Source organism: Rhinatrema bivittatum, chromosome 3 (assembly GCF_901001135.1).
Source record: "Rhinatrema bivittatum chromosome 3, aRhiBiv1.1, whole genome shotgun sequence".
Taxonomy (NCBI): Eukaryota; Metazoa; Chordata; class Amphibia; order Gymnophiona; family Rhinatrematidae; genus Rhinatrema; species Rhinatrema bivittatum.
Genome location: NC_042617.1, coordinates 269,863,273 through 269,882,849, shown reverse-complemented (window position 1 = coordinate 269,882,849; position 19,577 = coordinate 269,863,273). Strand labels below are relative to the sequence as shown.

The 19,577-nt window shown below is 43.6% G+C and overlaps 1 protein-coding gene across 3 annotated transcripts in view; it reads left to right on the top strand.

Annotated features, from left to right (window-relative positions):
• LOC115087414 (methyl-CpG-binding domain protein 5-like) overlaps positions 1-19,577 on the top strand; it is a 108,662-nt gene that overhangs the window by 53,184 nt on the left and 35,901 nt on the right. For all 3 annotated transcript variants that reach the window (XM_029594588.1, XM_029594589.1, XM_029594587.1), the window contains exon 9: positions 18,561-18,771. In XM_029594588.1, the coding sequence (XP_029450448.1) occupies positions 18,561-18,771 (211 nt within the window). The remainder of the gene's footprint in view (positions 1-18,560; positions 18,772-19,577) is intronic.

Genomic DNA, 19,577 nt, shown 5'->3' with positions numbered 1-19,577 from the left:
TTATGCAGATGATGTGCAGATTCTGATTCCGATAACAGAATCCATCGCAAAATCACTCTCGCACTGGAACAACTGCCTAAATTGGATCACCAGCCTTCTTAACAGCCTCAATTTGGTCCTTAACGCAACTAAGACCGAACTCCTCCTCATCTCCTCTAACCAAGACAACCCACTCCCACAGACCAACCTCAACACCCAGCTCATGCATACCCACGTACGAGATCTCGGGGTGCTACTTGACAACTGCCTAAACCTCAAGAAAATGATCAACACCACAACCAAAGATTGTTTCTACAGGCTTCAAGTCCTAAAAAGACTCAAGCCCCTACTTTTTTTCCACGACTTCAGAACAGTTCTGCAAGCCTTGATATTTGCTAAAATCGACTACTGCAGCGCACTCCTCCTGGGACTCCCCAGCTCTACCACCAAGCCGCTACAGTTGATACAGAATGCCGCGGCAAGAATCTTGACTAACACCAACCGGGGAGAACATATATCTCCCATCCTCCGTAACTTACACTGGCTCCCAGTGAAGTACAGAATCCTCCACAAATCACTCACTTTAATCCACAAAGCCATTTACAATCACTTGCATCTGGACCTCGAATTCCCCCTCAACCTCCACTTCACCAACAGACCGACTAGAGAAATATATAAAGGAACCCTACAGACCCCACCTACAAAAGCCACACGTCTCACCTCAACTAAAGACCGATCCTTTTCGACAGCAGGCCCAACTATCTGGAACAACATCCCAGCTGACCTCAGAATGGAACCCTGCCTACTAACATTTAAGAAAAAACTTAAGACCTGGCTTTTCCGCCAAGCCTTCTCAGATACCCATGACACACAATAGTCGACAGAACCTCCTTCAGGAGCAATGGATCTCCATACTACCCCTAAGTCCAGAATAAGAGCCCCCTGACTCAGCTTTTGTTTATACTAATAATTTTTCTTCTGTCTCAAGCCTTTCCTTCCTTCCAGCAGTCTATGCTTCCAAGTTTAATTTCCCTGTTAAATGTAACTTTGTTCTTCGTGTTCAACCTATTGTTTTTGGTTACTGTTCATGGTTCAGTTCCCCAATTCGATGTAAACCGATCTGATATGGTCTCTACCATGAAGGTCGGTATAGAAAAGTGTTAAATAGAAATAGATATTCTGCTTATTCCGCAAGGAGGAACTGGACCGTTTAATCCCACATGTACTACAAGAACTAGATATTCCGGCTCCCGAGCCAGTGATGGATTCTTCCTCTGTTGATCCAGTGTTGTCCGGGTTACGATCTCTTCCTCTAACCTTTCCTTTTCATCCGATACTTTTCCATATTATGTCCCGAGAATGGGATGCTCCAGAAGCCTCTTTGCGGGTTAGCAGGGCTTTGGAAGAACTTTACCCGCTACCCAATGATTCCTTGGAGCTTCTCAAGGTCCCTAAGGTGGACTCAGCCGTCATGGCCATAGCCAAGCACACCACCATCCCGGTGACCAGAGGGGCAGCTCACAAGGATCTCCAGGATAGGAAGCTGGAGGTTTTGCTCAAGCGCATATTTGAGGTTTCCGCGCTTGGAGTGAGGGTTTGCAGCAGCCTTATGCAGAGAGCTACACTCCGCTGGATTCAACAATTGCTCACCACTCAGGACTTTCCTCCGGGGGAGGCTGAGCAAGCAAACTGCATGGAATCGGCAGTTTCCTATACGGCTGATGCTTTGTACGATCTTCTCCGCACCTCGGCTCGGACTATGTCCTCAGCAGTGTCTGCAAGGAGGCTTCTGTGGCTCCGTCATTGGTCGGCAGACGTTTCTTCCAAATCCCAACTGGGATCCTTTCCTTTGAAGGGGAAACTGCTGTTTAGGGACGAGCTAGAACAGCTGGTTAAGAACTCGGGAGAGAACAAACTTTACAAGCTGCCTGAGGACAAGCCCAGACTGTATCGTCCCTTTGGCGCGTTCCGAGGTCGTTTTCGGGGTCAGCGCCGTTTACGTACAAGCAGGGGATCCTCTGCTGCTCCTTGACACACATCGGCCAGGTCTCAGTCCTAGGCTCATTCCTTTCGTGGTAGGTGGCCCCAGCGCGACTGCGCATCTCATGGTTTCGCCTCCAACAAGTCTTCCCAATGAAGTTGCACCAACCCATTCCTCTGTTCCGGAGATCAGGGGGCGCCTCTCCCTGTTTCGTGAGGAGTGGGTCAAGATCACGTCAGATCAGTGGGTCCTCGATATTATAAATCACGGTTACGCTTTGGAATTTGCTCGCCCTCTTCGGGATCTCTTTTTGGTGTCCCCTTGCGGGTCTCAGCAAAAACAGGAGATAGTTCTTCAAACTCTGTCTCGATTATTGGTCCTTGGGGCGATTGTTTCGGTGCCACAGGTCGAGCGACGGACCGGTCGCTACTCCATTTACTTCGTGGTTCCAAATAAGGAGCGCTCCTTCCGGCCAATCTTAGACTTAAAGAAAGTCAACAAAGCGTTGCGAATACCTTGGTTTTGGATGGAGACTTTGAGATCCGTGATTGCGGCCGTCCACAAAGGCGAATATTTGGCTTCTTTGGATCTGACGGAAGCTTATCTACACATAGGAATCCGCGCCCACCATCAAAGGTTTCTGTGGTTCCAGGTCTTGGGAGAACATTATCAGTTTCGCGTCCTTCCCTTCGGGTTAGCGACGGCTCCGCGGGTTTTCACCAAAGTAATGGTGGTGGTGGTGGCGTGCCTTCGGAAGGAAGGGATTTTAGTTCATCCATAACCTGGATGACTGGCTCATCCGAACGAAGTCGGAGGCACTTTGCAGTCGGTTGTACAGCGCTTGCAATCCCTGGGCTGGGTCGTCAATTACGACAAGAGCCACCTGGTCCCGTCTCAGGAGTTGGAATTTCTAGGAGCCCATTTCGACACGTTGCTAGGCAAGGTTTTCCTACCCAAACTCCGGATGGAGAAGTTGATGTCCCAAGTTCGGCGTCTGCTGGCTCTGCCTTTGCCCATAGTGTGAGACTATTTACAAGTTATCGGTTCTATGGCGTCTACTCTGGAGCTGGTTCCTTGAGCCTTTGCTCATATGAGACCTTTACAGAGGGCATTGCTCTCCGTTGGGATCCCAAGTCAGAGGAGTTCCACTTATCCTTGCCCCTGCTGGAACCAGACAGGGCCAGTCTCGATTGGTGGTTGGTTCCGGATTACTTGCTTCAGGGCATGGACTTGGAAAATCCTCAGTGGACAGTCGTGACGATGGATGCCAGCCTCTCCGGGTGGGGAGCAGTGTGTCAATCCCGATTGGCACAAGGTCAGTGGACAACTCTAGAAGCCAAGTGGACCATCAATCGATTGGAAACCAGGGCAGTTTGCCTAGCTCTACGTCATTTTCTTCCCCTGGTCAAACACAGGGCGGTACGGATTCTATCCGACAATGCGACCACCGTGGCTTACATAAATCGTCAAGGAGGTACGAAGAGTCAACTGGTCGCCTCCGAGGCGGACAGATTGTTGGTGTGGGCAGAACAAAATCTGGCCCATCTGGCAGCATCTCATATAGCCGGGGTGGACAATGTCCAAACGGATTTTCTCAGCCACCAACGCTTAAATCCCGGCGAATAGGAACTGTCCGCGGATGTGATGGCTCTTCTGATTCACCGGTGGGGGATTCCCCGGCTGGATTTGATGGCAACTCAGTTGAATGCAAAGGCGGCTCGCTTCTTCAGTCTCAGAAAGGAGCACGGGTCGTAAGGGGTGGATGCCCTGGTCCTCCCATGGCCTCCCGGCATTCTTCTCTACGTGTTTCCCCCCCCCCCCCCCCCATGGCCGCTGGTGGGAAAAGTTCTATGGTGAATAGAATCTCACCGAGGGCCAGTTGTTCTAGTGGCTCCGGAGTGGCCTCGGTGACCATGATTCACAGACCTCATCAACCTTGTGGTGGACGGTCCCTTGCGTCTCGGTCATCTACCAAACCTCCTCCGGCAGGATCCAGTATTTTTCCATCAGGCCGATTGCTTCTGTCTAGCAGCTTGGCTTATGAGAGGAGACAGTTAAGAAAGAAAGGCTACCCGGAGTCGGTTATTTCCACTCTTCTTCGCGCTCAAAAAACCTCTACGTCTCTTACCTACGTTCAGGTGTGGAAGGTCTTTGATTCTTGGTGCAGTAGGTCTGGTGTGTCCCCGCGGCGGACCACTATTGTCCACATTCTTGCTTTCTTGCAGGACGGTTTAAAGAAAGGTTTGGCGTCCAGCTCGCTCTAAGTGCAGGTAGTGGCTTTGGGTTGTTTTCGAGGTAAAATTGATGGTGTTCCCATTGCTACTCACCAGGATGTGGCACAATTCTTGAAGGGGGCCAAACACTTAAAGCCGCCAATATGCGCGATCTATCTGTCATGGAGTTTAAATTTGGTTCTATGTGGTCTCTGCGCTTCTCCTTTTGAGCCTTTAAAGAGGGCTACGCTGAAGGACTTAATGCTTAAGACGGTTTTTCTCGTGGCTATCTGTTCGGCTAGACGGGTGTCAGAGATTCAAGCTTTGTTCAAACAAATGGTAATGGAACCCATGAGAGAAGGAGCTATACTCGACTTAGTGCTCACTAATGGAGATAATGTCTCTGATTGTCCAGGTGGGCGCTCACCTCAGCAGTAGTGATCATCAAATGGTATGGTTTAATATCACAAAAAGGATACGGAAAAGAAGCACAAAGACCCGAGTTTTGCAGTTCAAAAACACGGACTTTGATGAAATGGGGAAGTACCTGGAAGAAGAACTAAAAGGCTGGGAGAACGAGAGAGGTGTGGATCAACAGTGGACCAATCTAAAAGGAGCAGTTACCAAGGCAACTAATCTATATGTTAGAAAAGTAAAGAAGAGCAAAAGAAAAATGAAACCTATCTGGTTCTCAAAGGAGGTGGCTGACAAAATAAAGGCCAAAAGAACAGCGTTCAAGAAATATAAAAGATCCTAAAAGGAGGAGCACAAAGAAGAATATCTGGTAGAACTGAGGGAGACAAAGAAATTAATCAAGTCGACAAAAAGTTAAGCAGAAGAGAGGATTGCCAAGGACGTGAAGAGAGGTGACAAAACATTTTTCAGATATATCAGTGAAAAGAGAAAAGTTCAAAGTGGTATAGTGAAATTGAAAGGTGGAAAGAATCAATGTGTGGAGAGAAACGAAGAAATGGCAGAAATATTAAACGAATACTTCAGTTCTGTGTTCATCAAAGAGGACCCTGGAGAAGGACTGGAGGGGAGTGGAGTAGATGTAACTCCATTTACAGTAGAAATGTTTGGGAAGAGCTGGGGAAACTGAAAGTGGACAAAGCCATGGGGCCTGATGAGGTTCATCCCAGGATACTGAGGGAGCTCAGAGATGTGTTTGCGGGTCCGCTATGTGATCTGTTCAATAGATCCCTAGAAACGGGAGTGGTACCCAGTGATTGGAGAAGAACGGTGGTGGTCCCACTTCACAAGAGTGGGAACAGAGAAGAGGCTGGTAACTACAGACCGGTTAGCCTCACTTCGGTGGTGGGAAAAGTAATGGAGTCACTGTTGAAAGAGAGAATAGTGAACTATCTACAGTCGGGAGAATTGCTGGACCAGAGGCAGCATGGATTCACCAGGGGAAGATCCTGTCAGACAAATCTGATTGACTTTTTTGACTGGGTAACCAAGGAATTGGATCAAGGAAGAGCGCTCGATGTCATCTACTTGGATTTCAGCAAAGCTTTTGATACGGTCCCGCATAGGAGACTGGTGAACAAAATGAGAAGCTTAGAAGTGAATGCCGAGGTGGTGGCCTGGATTGCAAACTGATTGACGGACAGAAGACAATGTGTGATGGTAAATAGAACTCTCTCTGAAGAGAGAGCGGTTTTAAGCGGTGTACCGCAAGGATCGGTGTTGGGATCGGTCCTGTTCAATATCTTTGTGAGCGACATTGCGGACCGGATAGAAGATAAGGTTTGTCTTTTTGCGGATGACACTAAGATCTGCAACAGAGTGGACACGCCGGAAGGAGTGGAGAGAATGAGATGGGATTTAAGGAATCTGGAAGAGTGGTCGAAGATATGGCAGCTGAGATTCAATGCCAAGAAGTGAAGAGTCATGCATATGGGGAGTGGAAATCCGAATGAACTGTATTCGATGGGGGGAGAAAGGCTGATGTGCACGGAGCAGGAGAGAGACCTTGGGTGATGGTGTTTAATGATCTGAAGTCGGCGAAACAATGTGACAAGGCGATAGCTAAAGCCAGAAGAATGCTGGGCTGCATAGAGAGAAGAATATCGAGTAAGAAAAGGGAAGTGATTATCCCCTTGTACAGGTCCTTGGTGAGGCCTCACCTGGAGTACTCTGTTCAGTTCTGGAGACCGTGTCTCCAAAGAGACAGAGACAAGATGGAGGCAGTCCAGAGAAGGGCGACCAAAAACGTGGAGGGTCTTCATCGAATGACTTATGAGGAGAGATTGAAGAATCTAAATATGTACACCCTGGAGGAAAGGAGGAGCAGAGGTGATATGATACAGACTTTCAGATACTTGAAAGGTTTTAATGATCCAAAGACAACGACAAACCTTTTCCGCCCAAAAAAAATCAACAGAACCAGGGGTCACGATTTGAAGCTCCAGGGAGGAAGATTCAGAACCAATGTCAGGAAGTATTTCTTCACGGAGAGGGTGGTGGATGCCTGGAATGCCCTTCCGGAGGAAGTGGTGAAGACCAGAACTTTGAAGGACTTCAAAGGGGCATGAGATAAACACTGTGGATCCATAAAGTCTAGAGGACATGAATGAAGAGTGGCTGGCTCGCGGGAATGACGGCTACTACTTGGAGATAATACCCTTATTCAATAATCACACACGGTTAATGCGAATCCAACATTGCTCTAAGCTTCAATGGCAAGAGGAAACGTGGAAAAAAGGATTTGCATTCACAAAAAAGCGGGGAGTAGCTTGCTTGTTACGGCAGTTACTACTCCAAACCAAATAAGCCTGATACTTCACTTTCAATGCATATCCAGCATAGCTCTCTGCTTCAACGGCAGGGGGAATGAAGAAAAGTGGATCTATATACAGACAACAACCAACAAGGACTGAATAACATAGTCTGGGTAAACAAATAAGCATGGGTGTAGCTTGCTTATTGTGGCGGTTACTACCCCTAACTAATTAAACTAGATATTTCACTTAGATGCAGTTCCAACACTGCTCTCTACATTAATGGTGGGGGTGGAAGGGAAATAGAACCAAAAGGTTAATAAGAGCCAATAGAAACAAATAAGTATGAGAAAAAAAAAGTGTGAACCTTGCTGGGCAGACTGGATGGGCCGTTTGGTCTTCTTCTGCTGTCATTTTTGTGTTTCTATGTCATGTAGGGAGCCTTTTCTATGCATCTGACTCTGGGGTTTCACTTCGGACAGTGCCTTCCTTCCTGCTGAAGGTAGTATCAGATTTTCATGTCAGCCAGTCAGTTGAGTTACCGGCATTCTCAAATGAGGATAGGAATTCCCCATAAGCTCAGGATCTGAGGAGATTGGACGACCGCAGAGTCCTTTTGCGGTACTTGGAGATAACTAATCCTTTTCGATTGTCTGATCATCTTTTTGTATTGTGGAGCAGTCCTAAGAAAGGGACTAGGGCTTCTAAAGCAACTATTGCCCGCTGGTTGAAGGACGCTATTGCGTCAACCTACATATGTCACGGGCGACCAGAACCGGATGGTCTAAAGGCGCACTCTCTTAGGTCACAAGCAGCATCCTGAGCAGAAAGCCAATGTGTGTCGCCCCAAGAGATTTGCAGGGCAGCCACTTGGAAGTCTTTGCACAGGTTTGCTAAGCATTACCGTTTGGATGTCCGGGATTCAAAGGTGGATTCTTTCGGTAGCAGTGTGCTTAGAGTGGGACTCTCAGGGTCCCGCCCCTTTAGGACAGCTTGGGTACATCCCAGCAGTCTGGATTGATCCTGGTACGTACAGGGAAAGGAAAATTGGTTCTTACCTGCTAATTTTCATTCCTGTAATAGCAAACATCAGTCCAGATGCCCGCCCTTATGCAGGAGAGTCCGCTCAAATACTTGTTCTTTTTCTCTTTGCAGACTTTTTTCGAAGATTGCACAACCACACAACATTGTTTTTTGTCACAAGTTATAGTTTTTTGTTTTTTTAGAAGGTTAATCTTTGGCTTGATCTAGTCATTGGTTGTTAAATTTTACTTCATTCTGCTTTGATATTCATTATACTGAGGGATCGCAGGTGGCACACTGGGTTATCTAGGGGGTGCTTTTCAGCTTTTCTCTGACTCCATCTGCTGGAAGGGAGGCATAACCCAGCAGTCTGGACTGATCCTTGGTACTACAGGAACGAAAATTAGCAGGTAAGAACCAATTTTCCTTTATGCGGTTAAAATTTAGACACATATGGCGATGAATATTGCCGGGTAGCCATTTAGACAGATAATTTTTCAGTTATCCATTTAAATGGCTTTTGAATATCAACCTCCTATAACTTTCATTTCTTTTTTAAATTTCACAAATACCGATAAAATATTTCAAAACAACCACAGCAAACACCCATTAAGGTCAAAATTAAATCCCCTGCTCTCCTTATCTGGGAACCTTTTGATTTCCAGTCAACTTGAGGTTGTTATGGATTAGTGGGGTAAGGGAACACACAGACTTTCTGCTCTTTCTTGCTCGCTAGCTCCCTCTTGCACATTCTCTCTATCTCTATCTCTATCTCTGTCTCTTTCTGTGTCTGTCTCTCACATCCACTGGGAAGCTGTTCCATGCATCCACCACTCTCCCTGTAAAAAAAAAAAAAAATGTCCTTAGACTACTGAATCTTCCCCCTTTCGCCCTCATCCCGTGACCTCTTGTTTCAAATCCTGCTTTCCATTAAAAGAAGCCTGCCTCCGGTGCATTGATATCTTGGAAGTATTTAAATATCTCTATCATATCTCTCCTATCCTGTCTTTCCTCTGAGGTATACATGTTTAGATATTTGTCTCTTTTCCTGTACGTACCCGGATCAGTCCAGACAGTGGGTTATGTCCCCCTTCCAGCAGATGGAGTCAGAGAAAACTTCGAAGGGTGCTCCCATATAAACTAAAAGAGACAGAGATAGAGATAGAGATAGAGAGAATGTGCAAGAGGGAGCTAGCGAGCAAGAAAGAGCAGAAAGTCTGTGTGTTCCCTTACCCCACTAATCCATATATATATATATATAAAAAATTAAAAATTAAAAAAACACAAAAATACATTTAAAATTAATAACCAACTTTATTGGGAAACGGCATACAGATTGACATTTCCTTTTCTATTGTTGATTTGGCTTTTGTTGGAAATTATTTGCGTTCTTTTTGAGTCGTGTTAAATTATTATTGTACACCGTTGTGAAGGGCTCCGGCTGATGTGACGGTTTAGAAAAACAAACTATAAACTATCCTTCCGTATTCTTCTGACTCCAGCAGATGAGAGTGGCTGAACTCTAGTTCCCCACTAAGACTTCTGAAAAGCTAAATTTAGTGCTCCTTTCTCTATTTCTTAGCTTCCTTCTTATCTTAAGATGGATCAACCAAAAAAAAAAGAGACAGGGAAAGCTCAGACCCTTGTCTAGGGACATGTTTAGATATCTGTCTCTATTTGTTTTAGAACCACTGACCATTTTAGTAGCTGCCCTCTGGTCAGACTCCAATCAGTACATATTCTTTTGAAGGTGTTGTCTCCTGAATTTTACCCGGTATTCAGAATGAGGTCTCACCAGGGATTTGTACAAGGGCAGTATTGCCTCCTTTTTGTCTGCTAACCATTCCAATGCACCCAAGCATCTTTCTGGCTTTTACTGACATTTTATCCACCTGTTTAGCCACCTTTTAGATCATATTTAAGATAAGACCCCGCCTCACACACACACACCTACACACACCTCTTCTTTCATCCGCTGTACTGCTTCCTTAGGTTTTTGCAGCCCAAATGCATAACTGTATGTTTTTTTAGCATTAAATCTTAGCTGCTGGACTCTAGACCAGTGGTTCTCAACCTGTGTGTCACCAAGGGTTGGAAGGTGTGTCATCAAAAATTTGACATAGCAAGCCTATGCTTTCTATAAGAGCCACATGTGCTTGCTGCTTGAAGAGAGTGCAGAATAAGGAGCCGGTACATAAAATTCCTCATCATCACTCCCTGTTGCTGCATTTCCCTGTATCTTTGTTTATAATTATTGGTCCTTTATTCTGTATTAGGTGAGTCAGTCTGCATTCTGCATGTTTGACAGAGGTGAGGGATTCTGCTAACTAGGATGTAGCTTCTGCATAGGAATCTAGAGCAGTCTGGCTCTTTGTTTTTCCAATAGTAAGGTACTGTGATCTGTATTTGTAGTCTTGCTTTTTCATAGGTAAGGTTGTTGCCTTTCAAGCCCTGGGTGTTCTTATGGTATGACTGATATGCTATACAATTTCTAAATGTCTTTTTAGCAGGTTTTCATGTTATTTCACAAAGTGGCTGACAGGGAAGGGATTTTGATGTACTATTACTGAGGGGGTATCAGAATTTGAATATATTTTTTTGTATGGTGAGTTGAAAGGGGAAATTTCCTCTCTCTTCTTTGTATAAACTCCAGAAGAGGTCAGACCTCTCTGAGGTTGACAGTGAAATGCATGATAGTTTGTCTGTATCGAAAAACTGTGTGTTACATATGCATATCGGTCCCACATTTCTCACTGATGCAGTAAGCAAAGATTAACATTTTGTGAAAAAACATTTATAATGATATTTTATAAGCAGTTATTGAAATTAAAGAATATGTTGTCTTTCTCCTGCATCATTTTAAGCAGTAAAATATCTAGGATTTCTTTTTTTAGTAAGGCTGTTAAATGTAGTGTGCAATGTGTCACGCATGTGAGCATCATCTGTCAGGTGTGTCATGACGGGGAAAAAAGATTGATAACCACTGCTCTAGACCATTCCTTGAGCTTCGCTAAATCCTTCCTCATGTTTTCCACATCTTCCTGGCTGTCTACTCTTTTTTGCAGATTTTGGAATCATCTCCAAAAAGATAAACCTTTCCCAACAACCCTTCTGCAATGTTGCTTATGAATAAGTTGGAGAACGGGTCCAAGGACCAATAGCTGCTTCGCACCCACTATTAATGCCCCCTCTTCATGGAGTGATCTCCACTTACCTCCACCCTTTGTCCCTCCCACTCAGCCAATTTCTAACCCAGTCAGTCACTTTGGGGCCCGTACTAAGGGGGCTCAAGTTATTTATAAATTTCCTATGCAGTGCTGTTTCAAAGGCCTTACTGAAATCCAGGTTTTATTACCTTCATTTGTGAATACACAATTCACCCAAAGCAGTTTACAGTACATTAGAATATCAGTATATGAGCAAAGGTCAGTAGCAGCTTTACAAATGTTACAGGGCTGATATGCAGCCGCGGAGCACCACTGAATATCCCCAGCTTTCTTAAACGTTAGCTGGATAAGTATATCTGGCCACCTTTAGGACAGACCTACAGCGCAACCAGAGTTAGCCGCATACGTTAAGTGGCTAACTCTGATTATCTGAGATTGCTGCATAACTTATACAGCTAACTCTGCTCTGCCCAGAAACACCTCCCTCCCGCCCCAGGAACACCCACGACTTATGCGGTGAAATTCTAGCTGGATATGGCTTTGAATATAGCCAGGTAGCCGTTTTAGATGGATAACTTTTTTCAGTTATCCGTCTAAACGGCTTTTGAATATCAACCTCTACCTGTATAACAATTTAATGTAGCAGCAAAATCACATTTTACTTCTCAATCAATGATGCACCTTAGGACTAAATGTTATATAAGCAGCACTAATTAAACCCTACAACAAAACAGAGGACAATACTGATGATTTATTTGAAAATAACAGTTGTAGCAAAAATGTTTATTTTCAGCAATGCATTTAAGGCAGAATGCTAGATAGTGACTTTGTCTTTCAGATTTAACACTAAAGACCTGACTGAAGAGCCAGGCCTTTAGCTGCTTCCTGAAATGGGAGTAGTCCTTTATTTCTTGGAGTTCTTCTGGGGATGCTGTTCCCAAGAAGGATCTGTTTTGGGTATCTATTGTTTTGATTTGTTTGATGAGATTGCCATAGAGGATTTGAGCGAAGATCTTAGTGGTCTGGATGGCATGCACACTGATAATCTTTCATTCAGGTAGATAGCATTAGTGTTTTGAATTTTGTTCTGTACAGTACTGGTAGCCAGTATAATTTTTTTTTAGGACAGGCATGATGTGGTCATATATCTAGCGCACTCCCCTGATCCATCCTTCTAGTCACCCAGTCAAAGAAACTTGATCAGATTCGTCTGGCATGACCCACCTCTGGTGAAACCATACTGCCTTGGATCTTGTAATCCATTGGATTCCAGAAACTGAACTTACCCTGCTTTGGCAGCGATTCCATTAATTTGCTGACATAGAAACATATAGAAACATAGAAATGACGGCAGAAGAAGACCAAACGGCCCATCCAGTCTGCCCAGCAAGCTATGCACTCTTTTTTTTTTTTTTTTCCTCTTACTTGTTTCGCTTGGCTCTTAGTACCTTTTAGTTCTATTTCCCTTCCACCCCACCATTAATGTAGAGAGCAGTGTTGGAACTGCATCTAATTGAATATGTAGCTTAGTTAGGGGTAGTAACCGCCTCAATAAGCAAGCTACACCCATGCTTTTGTTTACTCGACTATATAATTCAGTCCTTGTTGGTTGTTGTCTATATATAGATCTTCTTTTCTACATTGCCCCTGCCGTTGAAGCAGAGAGCTATGCTGGATATGCGTTGAAAGTGAAGTATCAGACTTTCACCACAGAGGTCAGACTATCCAACTTGTAATTCCCAGCCTCCAACTTGCTTCATCTTTTGTGAAGAAGTATCACGTCTGCCTGTCTCCGGTCCTCCAGAACTATTCCCAATTCTTTAGACCGTAATCTGTCGCCATATTGATGCGGTTTGGGTGGCATGTTGGAAGCTTGATCGCGCTGGTTTTTGCTGCTATTATATGTTTGTATGTTGGTGGTGGGGAAAGTATAAAGTTCTGGCATACAGCTTAATTGTGACAATATGGGATTTTGATCAGCCCCTTTTGGAAATTAACAAAGTTCTACACTACGTCATACGTTGCAGCTATTTTATAAAATGTATTGGCTATGTGCAATTGTAGTCTATTTTATTTGAAGCGTTTGGGTCCCCTACAGAAGCTGATTTTTTGGCAAAACTAGGGCCCTTAGTTAGGATTGTTTTTTAGTATTTTGGTTTGTATTTATGTTTATATGTGTGAAAATGATCTGTATAATAAAGTGTATTTAATACAGACACATTTTTTTATTTGTTGTTTATGGAATATCATGTTTGACTAATAGTGAATTTTGTGTTCTGCATGATTTTACTGATCTTCAGCCTATTTGCAAATCTAAGAGGAGATGGCTTGCCAATGCTGTAACATGTGCTTAAAAACTTATTCTCTCTCTCTCTCTGGAAATCCACCACTTTACCCACAGTTAAGGAATGGATTTAAAAAATGTCCTGATTGCAGTTCATGGAAGAATAGTTTCCAAACGGAATAATGGCCTGGAGTCTTACATCTACTCATGGGTTTATTTTTTTAAATGAGAATATAGAACATAAGAATATAAGAGATGCCATACTGGGTAAGACCTAGGGTCCATCAAGTCCAGTATCCTGTCTCCAATAGTGGCCAATCCAGGCTACAAGAGCCTGGCAAGTACCTAAACATTAAACAGATCCCATACTACTAATGCCGGCAGTGGCTATTTCTTGTTCATTAATAGCAGTTTATGGATTTCTCCCCCAGGAACTTATCCAAACCTTTTTTAAACCTAGCTACACTAGTTGACTTAACCACATCCTCTGGCAATTAATTCCAGAGCTTAATTGTTCATTGAGTGAAAAAGAATTTTCTCACATTTGTTTTAAATGTGCTACTTGTTAATTTCATGGAGTGTCCCCTAGTCCTTTATTATCCGAAAGAGTAAATAACCGTTTCCTAGTGTGTAGCCAGATGGACTCAGGCACCAGTGGGTTTTGCTCCCCTGCCAGCAGATGGAGATGGAGTCAGATTTCAAGGCTGACATCACCCTAGATACACCCTGCAGTGACCTCAGCCTTTTCAGTATTTCTTCCAGCAGATGTGGATGTGCTTTCCCTTTGGTGATCACTGTACCTTTTGGAAGAAGAAATTCTACTTTTAAATTGGAGAGAAAATTGAGCCCCGCTTTCTTGTGGTGATCCCTAAAGGTCGCTCCCCCAGTTGAGAATTCCTGAGGTAATTTCCTCGAGGGCCTATTCTGCTCAGGGTATCCTGCACCTTGGACCACGGGTCCCTCTCTTCATTCATCGACCGAAGGAAGTTATCTGACTCTGCAGAAAGGAGTATTCTCCAGCAGTAATTTCAATGCTACTGAAGTCTTGGAAATGGTCCACTTCCATGGCTTACATTCAAGTCTGGCATCTGTGTGAGCATTTCTGCAAAGCCAGGTTGGAGTCCCCCTGGCAAGCTGCTATTCCCTGCATCTTGGCCTTTCTTCAGGGCATTATGGACAAGGGCTTGGCCCTGAATTCCCTAAAGGTGTAGGTAGCATCTATTTCTTGCTACTGGGACCCCATGGTGGGGGTCTCTATAGCAGCTCATCCACTTCTTGAGAGGCATGAAAAGTTTGCGGCCTCCTTTCCGTCCCACTGTTTCCCTGTGGGATTTGAATCTAGTGTTGAGAGCCCTAACGGGGCCCCCTTTGAGCCTTTGAAGCAGAGCTCTTTAAAGGATTTGTCAATTGAAAACAGCATTTCTGGTTGTGGTTTGTTGTGCATGGCAGGTCTCGGAGCTTCAAGCCCTATCTTGTCGGGACCCTTTTCTGGTGATTTCATCAGATGGTAGTGGTCTTTCGACAAGTTCTCTTTTCTTCCCAAGGTAAAATCCACTTTTCATGTCCATTGGACATTTTCCCTTCCAGCCTTTTCTTGTGAGGAGTCTGGACCTGAGTATTGACTCTCAGTTGCTTGACCATGCGGAGGCATATCCTGCGATATTTAGAGGTCACTAATGCCTTCTGCAAGTTGGACAGATTGTCCTTTTTGAAGGTCCGCATAAAGGAGAGGCAGCATCTAAGGCTACTCTGGCTTGCTGGATAAAGGAGATGATTGATTTGGCTTGCTTGCTAAAGGGAAAGCAAGCTAAAGGGAAAGCAAGCGTGTGCACTCTACCAAAGATCAGTTTGCATCCTGGGCAGAGTACATGCGCTTGTGCCAGCTGATATTTGCAGGGCGGCTACTTGGTCTTCGCTGCATACCTTTGTGAAACTGTGAAGGATTTTAAAGGGGCGTGGGATAAACACTGTGGATCCATAAAGTCTAGAGGATGTGAATGAAGAGAAGAGGCATGGGGGGTGGCTTGCGGGAATGACGGCTACTACCTGGTGATTAATACCCTTATTCAATAAACATACACATGGTTAATGCGACTCCAACACTGCTCTATGCTTCAACGGCAAGAGGAAATGTGGAAAAAAGGATTTGCATTCACAAATAAGCAGGGGAGTAGTTTGCTTGTTGCGGCGGTTACTACCCCAAACCAAATAAGCCTGATACTTCACTTTCAATGCATATCCAGCGTAGCTCACTGCTTCAATGGCAGGGGGAATGAAGAAAAGAGGATTTATATTCAGACAACAATCAACAAGGACTGAATTATATACCCTTATAAGCATGGGTGTAGCTTGCTTGTTGCGGCGGTTACTACCCCGAATCAATTAAGCCTGATACTTCACTTGGAATACATATCCAGTGCAGCTCACTGCTTCAGTGGCAGGGGGAATGAAGAAAATGAAGAAAAGAGGATTTATATTTAGACAACAACCAACAAGGACTGAATTGCACAGGCTGGGTAAACAAATAAGCGTGGGAGTAGCTTGCTTATTGCTGCGGTTACTACCCGTAACCAATTAAGCTTGATACTTCACTTTGATGCAGTTCCAGCACTACTCTCTATATCAATGGCGGGGGTGGAAAGTAATTAGAACCAAACTGTTACTAATAAGGGCCAAGAGTAACAGATAAGTATGAGAAAAATGTGTGAAAGCTTGCTAGGCAGACTGGATGGGCCGTTTGGTCTTCTTCTGCCGTCATTTCTATGTTTCTATGTGAAGCATTCTTGTCTAGACTTGCTAGTGCAGGAGGATATGGCTTATGGTATGGGGCTTCTCCATGCATCCTGCGCTTCCTCCCACTCGGGTAGATGAAGCTTTGGTACTTCCCACTTGTCAAGGGCTGAACTGATGTAGCAGGACGTGATGGAAAGAGAAAATTCCTTCCCTGTTAGTTTAATTTCTATTAGTCCTTCTACACCAGTCCAGGACCCACCCGGGAAGTGAGGCTATAATTTGTCAGGATGTTCTCTTTGGGTATATGATTGAGGGCTCTGCCCATTTTCCTTTCTTCTTGTTCACATTTAGTTTCCCCTTTTTTTTTCCTTGTTTTGTGGGTTACATGGAAAATTCTTCTCAGAATTCTGGTTGAATGTTAATTATTCTTCAATTGATGGGGTCTGATCCCAAGCTTGGTTAGAAGGATACTGGATCTCTGCTGCTAGCACCATCTCCTGTGATGTCATAGGGTAAATCAGTGTTGTCTGCCTCCATCTGCTGGTAGGGGGAAATAACCCATTTGTCAAGGAATGTACTAGTGTAGTAGGCCTAATGGAAAGGAAATTAACAGGTAAGGAATTTTCTCCACAGAAGAATTAAAAATTATGCCTTTAGGCAGGTTGCTTTCTGTGGTGGGTCCCATTCAGCAAAAGGCTTTGTGTTAAACATAAAATCTTGGAACCCACAGGCCAAGGTTCAAATTCAACCTCTACAGCTGTTTTGTATGACTTTTAACTGAGTCACAAATCCTTCCCATGCTAACAGGTTTAGAAATATATGCAGTTGTGCTTATAAGTTTACATACCCCTTTTCAGAATTTGTAAGATGTGTAGCATTTTAAGAAAACATGAGTGATCAGACAAAACACGTCTGTTATTTTTAATGTGTTTAAAATTAAACTATTATGCATCACAGAATAGCACAATCATTAAACAAACCATAGCAATAAGGGAAAGAATAAAATGGTCCTGTTCAAAAGTTTGCATACCCTTGAATGTTTGGGCTGATAATATACATTCTGATTGACACACACAGGTTGAGATGTCTGTGGAGGTAGGTATCCACATTTGTTCCTTGTTTGATTTGATTGTAATTAGTGGCTGTGTATAAACAGTCAATGAGTTTCTTAGCTCTTGAGAAACCCTTTTCCATTTCATCCAGGGCTGCACTGACTTTTGTTACTGAAGCATAGAGAAAGGAAAAGAACTGTCAAAGGATCTGCAAGCAAAAGTAGTTCTACTTTATAAATGAGAAAAAAGATGTAAAAAGATATCCAAAGATTTGAAAATGCCAATCTGTACTGTTCAAACTCTGATCAAGAAGTGGGAAATTATAGGTTCTTTAATAAGGCAGACCAAGAAAGATTTCAGACACAACTACCAGGAAAATTTGTTGGGATTCAAAGAAAAACTCACAAGGAACTTCTGCTTCTCTGAAACAAAAGTGGTGTGGGTGTTTCAGCATGCACAATAAGGAGATACTTGAAAAAAAATGGGCTGCATGGTAGCGTTATCAGAAAAAAGCCAGTGCTGCACCAATGCCACAAAACAGCCCACTTGCAATATGCTAAACAGCACCTAGAGAAGCCTCAAAACTTCTGGAACAAAATAATTTGGAGTGATGAGACCAAAATTGAATTTTATGGCCACAACCATAATCTATGAAGAACACACACCATTCACCATGGAGGTGGATTTCTGCTGTTTGGGGGGGGGGGTGTTGTGAGCTACAATGGCAGAGGGAATTTAGTCAGAATTGATGGCAGGATGAATGCAGCATCTTATCAAAAAATATTGGAGGAGAATTTGTTCTTCATTAGACAGGAAGCTACAAATCGGTGCACTTGGACCGATTTGGGGAGAACTCAAACATGCAGTTTATGCTAGACAACCAAAAAATTTACAGGATCTGGAGGCTTTTTAGCCAAGACGAACGGGCAGCTTTACCACATGAGAAAATAAAGGGCCTCATTCATAACTATCGCAAAAGATTGCAAGCCGTCACTTGATGTACAAGGAGACAATACAGGATATTATTCTTTTATTCTTTCCCTTATTGCTATGCTTTGCTTAATGCTTGTGCTATTCTGTGATGCATAATAGTTTATTTTGAAACACATTAAAAATAACAGACGTGTTTTGTCTGATCACTCATGTTTTCTTAAAATGCTACACATCTTACAAATTCTGCCAGGGGTATGTAAACTTATGGAGCACAACTGTATATATATTTTATTATGTTTAATTGTTCTGTTTGATTTTATTGTATTCTGTATTGTAAATGTTATGATTGATTTGCTTTTTATTAATGTAAATTGCTCCGATTATTTTTAATATGAAAAAGTGGTATATATTTTTTTAAATAAACATAAAAACATGTATTTATATATGTATCTTTCTGTTTGTTCTATAGCCGTGCAGTGCTGCCTCTTCTGCAGGATCTACCTCCTCCATAACCACTTCAACTACTGATACCCCTGTCGCAACCACAGAAGGGAAGGCAGTCACTGCTGAGGTACCGGGGCTTTCACAAGGCACCACGACAGCCAGTGCTGCCATCTCAGGGAGATTAACTCCTCTGCTGCCACCTCTGGCCAGTCCTCTTCTTGGTGCCGCTTTGCTTGGTGAGTTCTCCTGTGGCTTCCGAGCTACAAGACCCCTCAAGCACCCTCCTCTGATAGGTCAGTGCACAAATAGAATGATATTTGTGTGAAGCTGCTCCGAGTTTCCCAGCTCAGTGTTTCCCAACTCCTTCCTGGAGGCACATTTATCCAGTTGGGTTTTCAGGATTGCCACCATGAATATACATGAGAGAGGTTTGCATACATTGAAGACCCCAGGGTGTGCAAATCCATCTCATGCATATTTATTGTGGATATGAAAACCCAATTGGCTTGGTGTGCCTGCAGAAGAGAATTGGGAAATACTATTTTAACTTACCTCCTGTCAGTTGGCAGTTTAAAATTGTCAAATGTTATTATTGTTTTGTAAATTTATTTTATATACCTGGTTGCTGCAGTGCGGAACTAGAATACTATGCTCAGTATGTTTTTTTTTTTCCCCACGGGAAATGTCTTCAGACAGGTGATATAGTTATCTGACTGTGCTGCACAATGGCACAAAGGCCCTTTACAGTGAGTCTTGCCTAATGAAGGGAGTTTCCTTATTAAGGCTGTGTTTTGGGTGACCCTGATTGGTCACTGAATTAATTGTATCATATGTGTAAAAGTTGGTCAGGAAGGGCTGCAAATAGCTCTAGTTTCTCTAGTAACCATGCTATGCAAATTAACCTGGTTCTCAGACCAAGTTTATGCAGATATGCCCAATGAATAATCATTGTTGGTGTCCTGAAAACCAGGCCTGTTTGAGGCCCTGCTGTACCAGGGCTGAGAATCTCTTGAGTGATATCTTTTGAATAAGAATGTGTTCC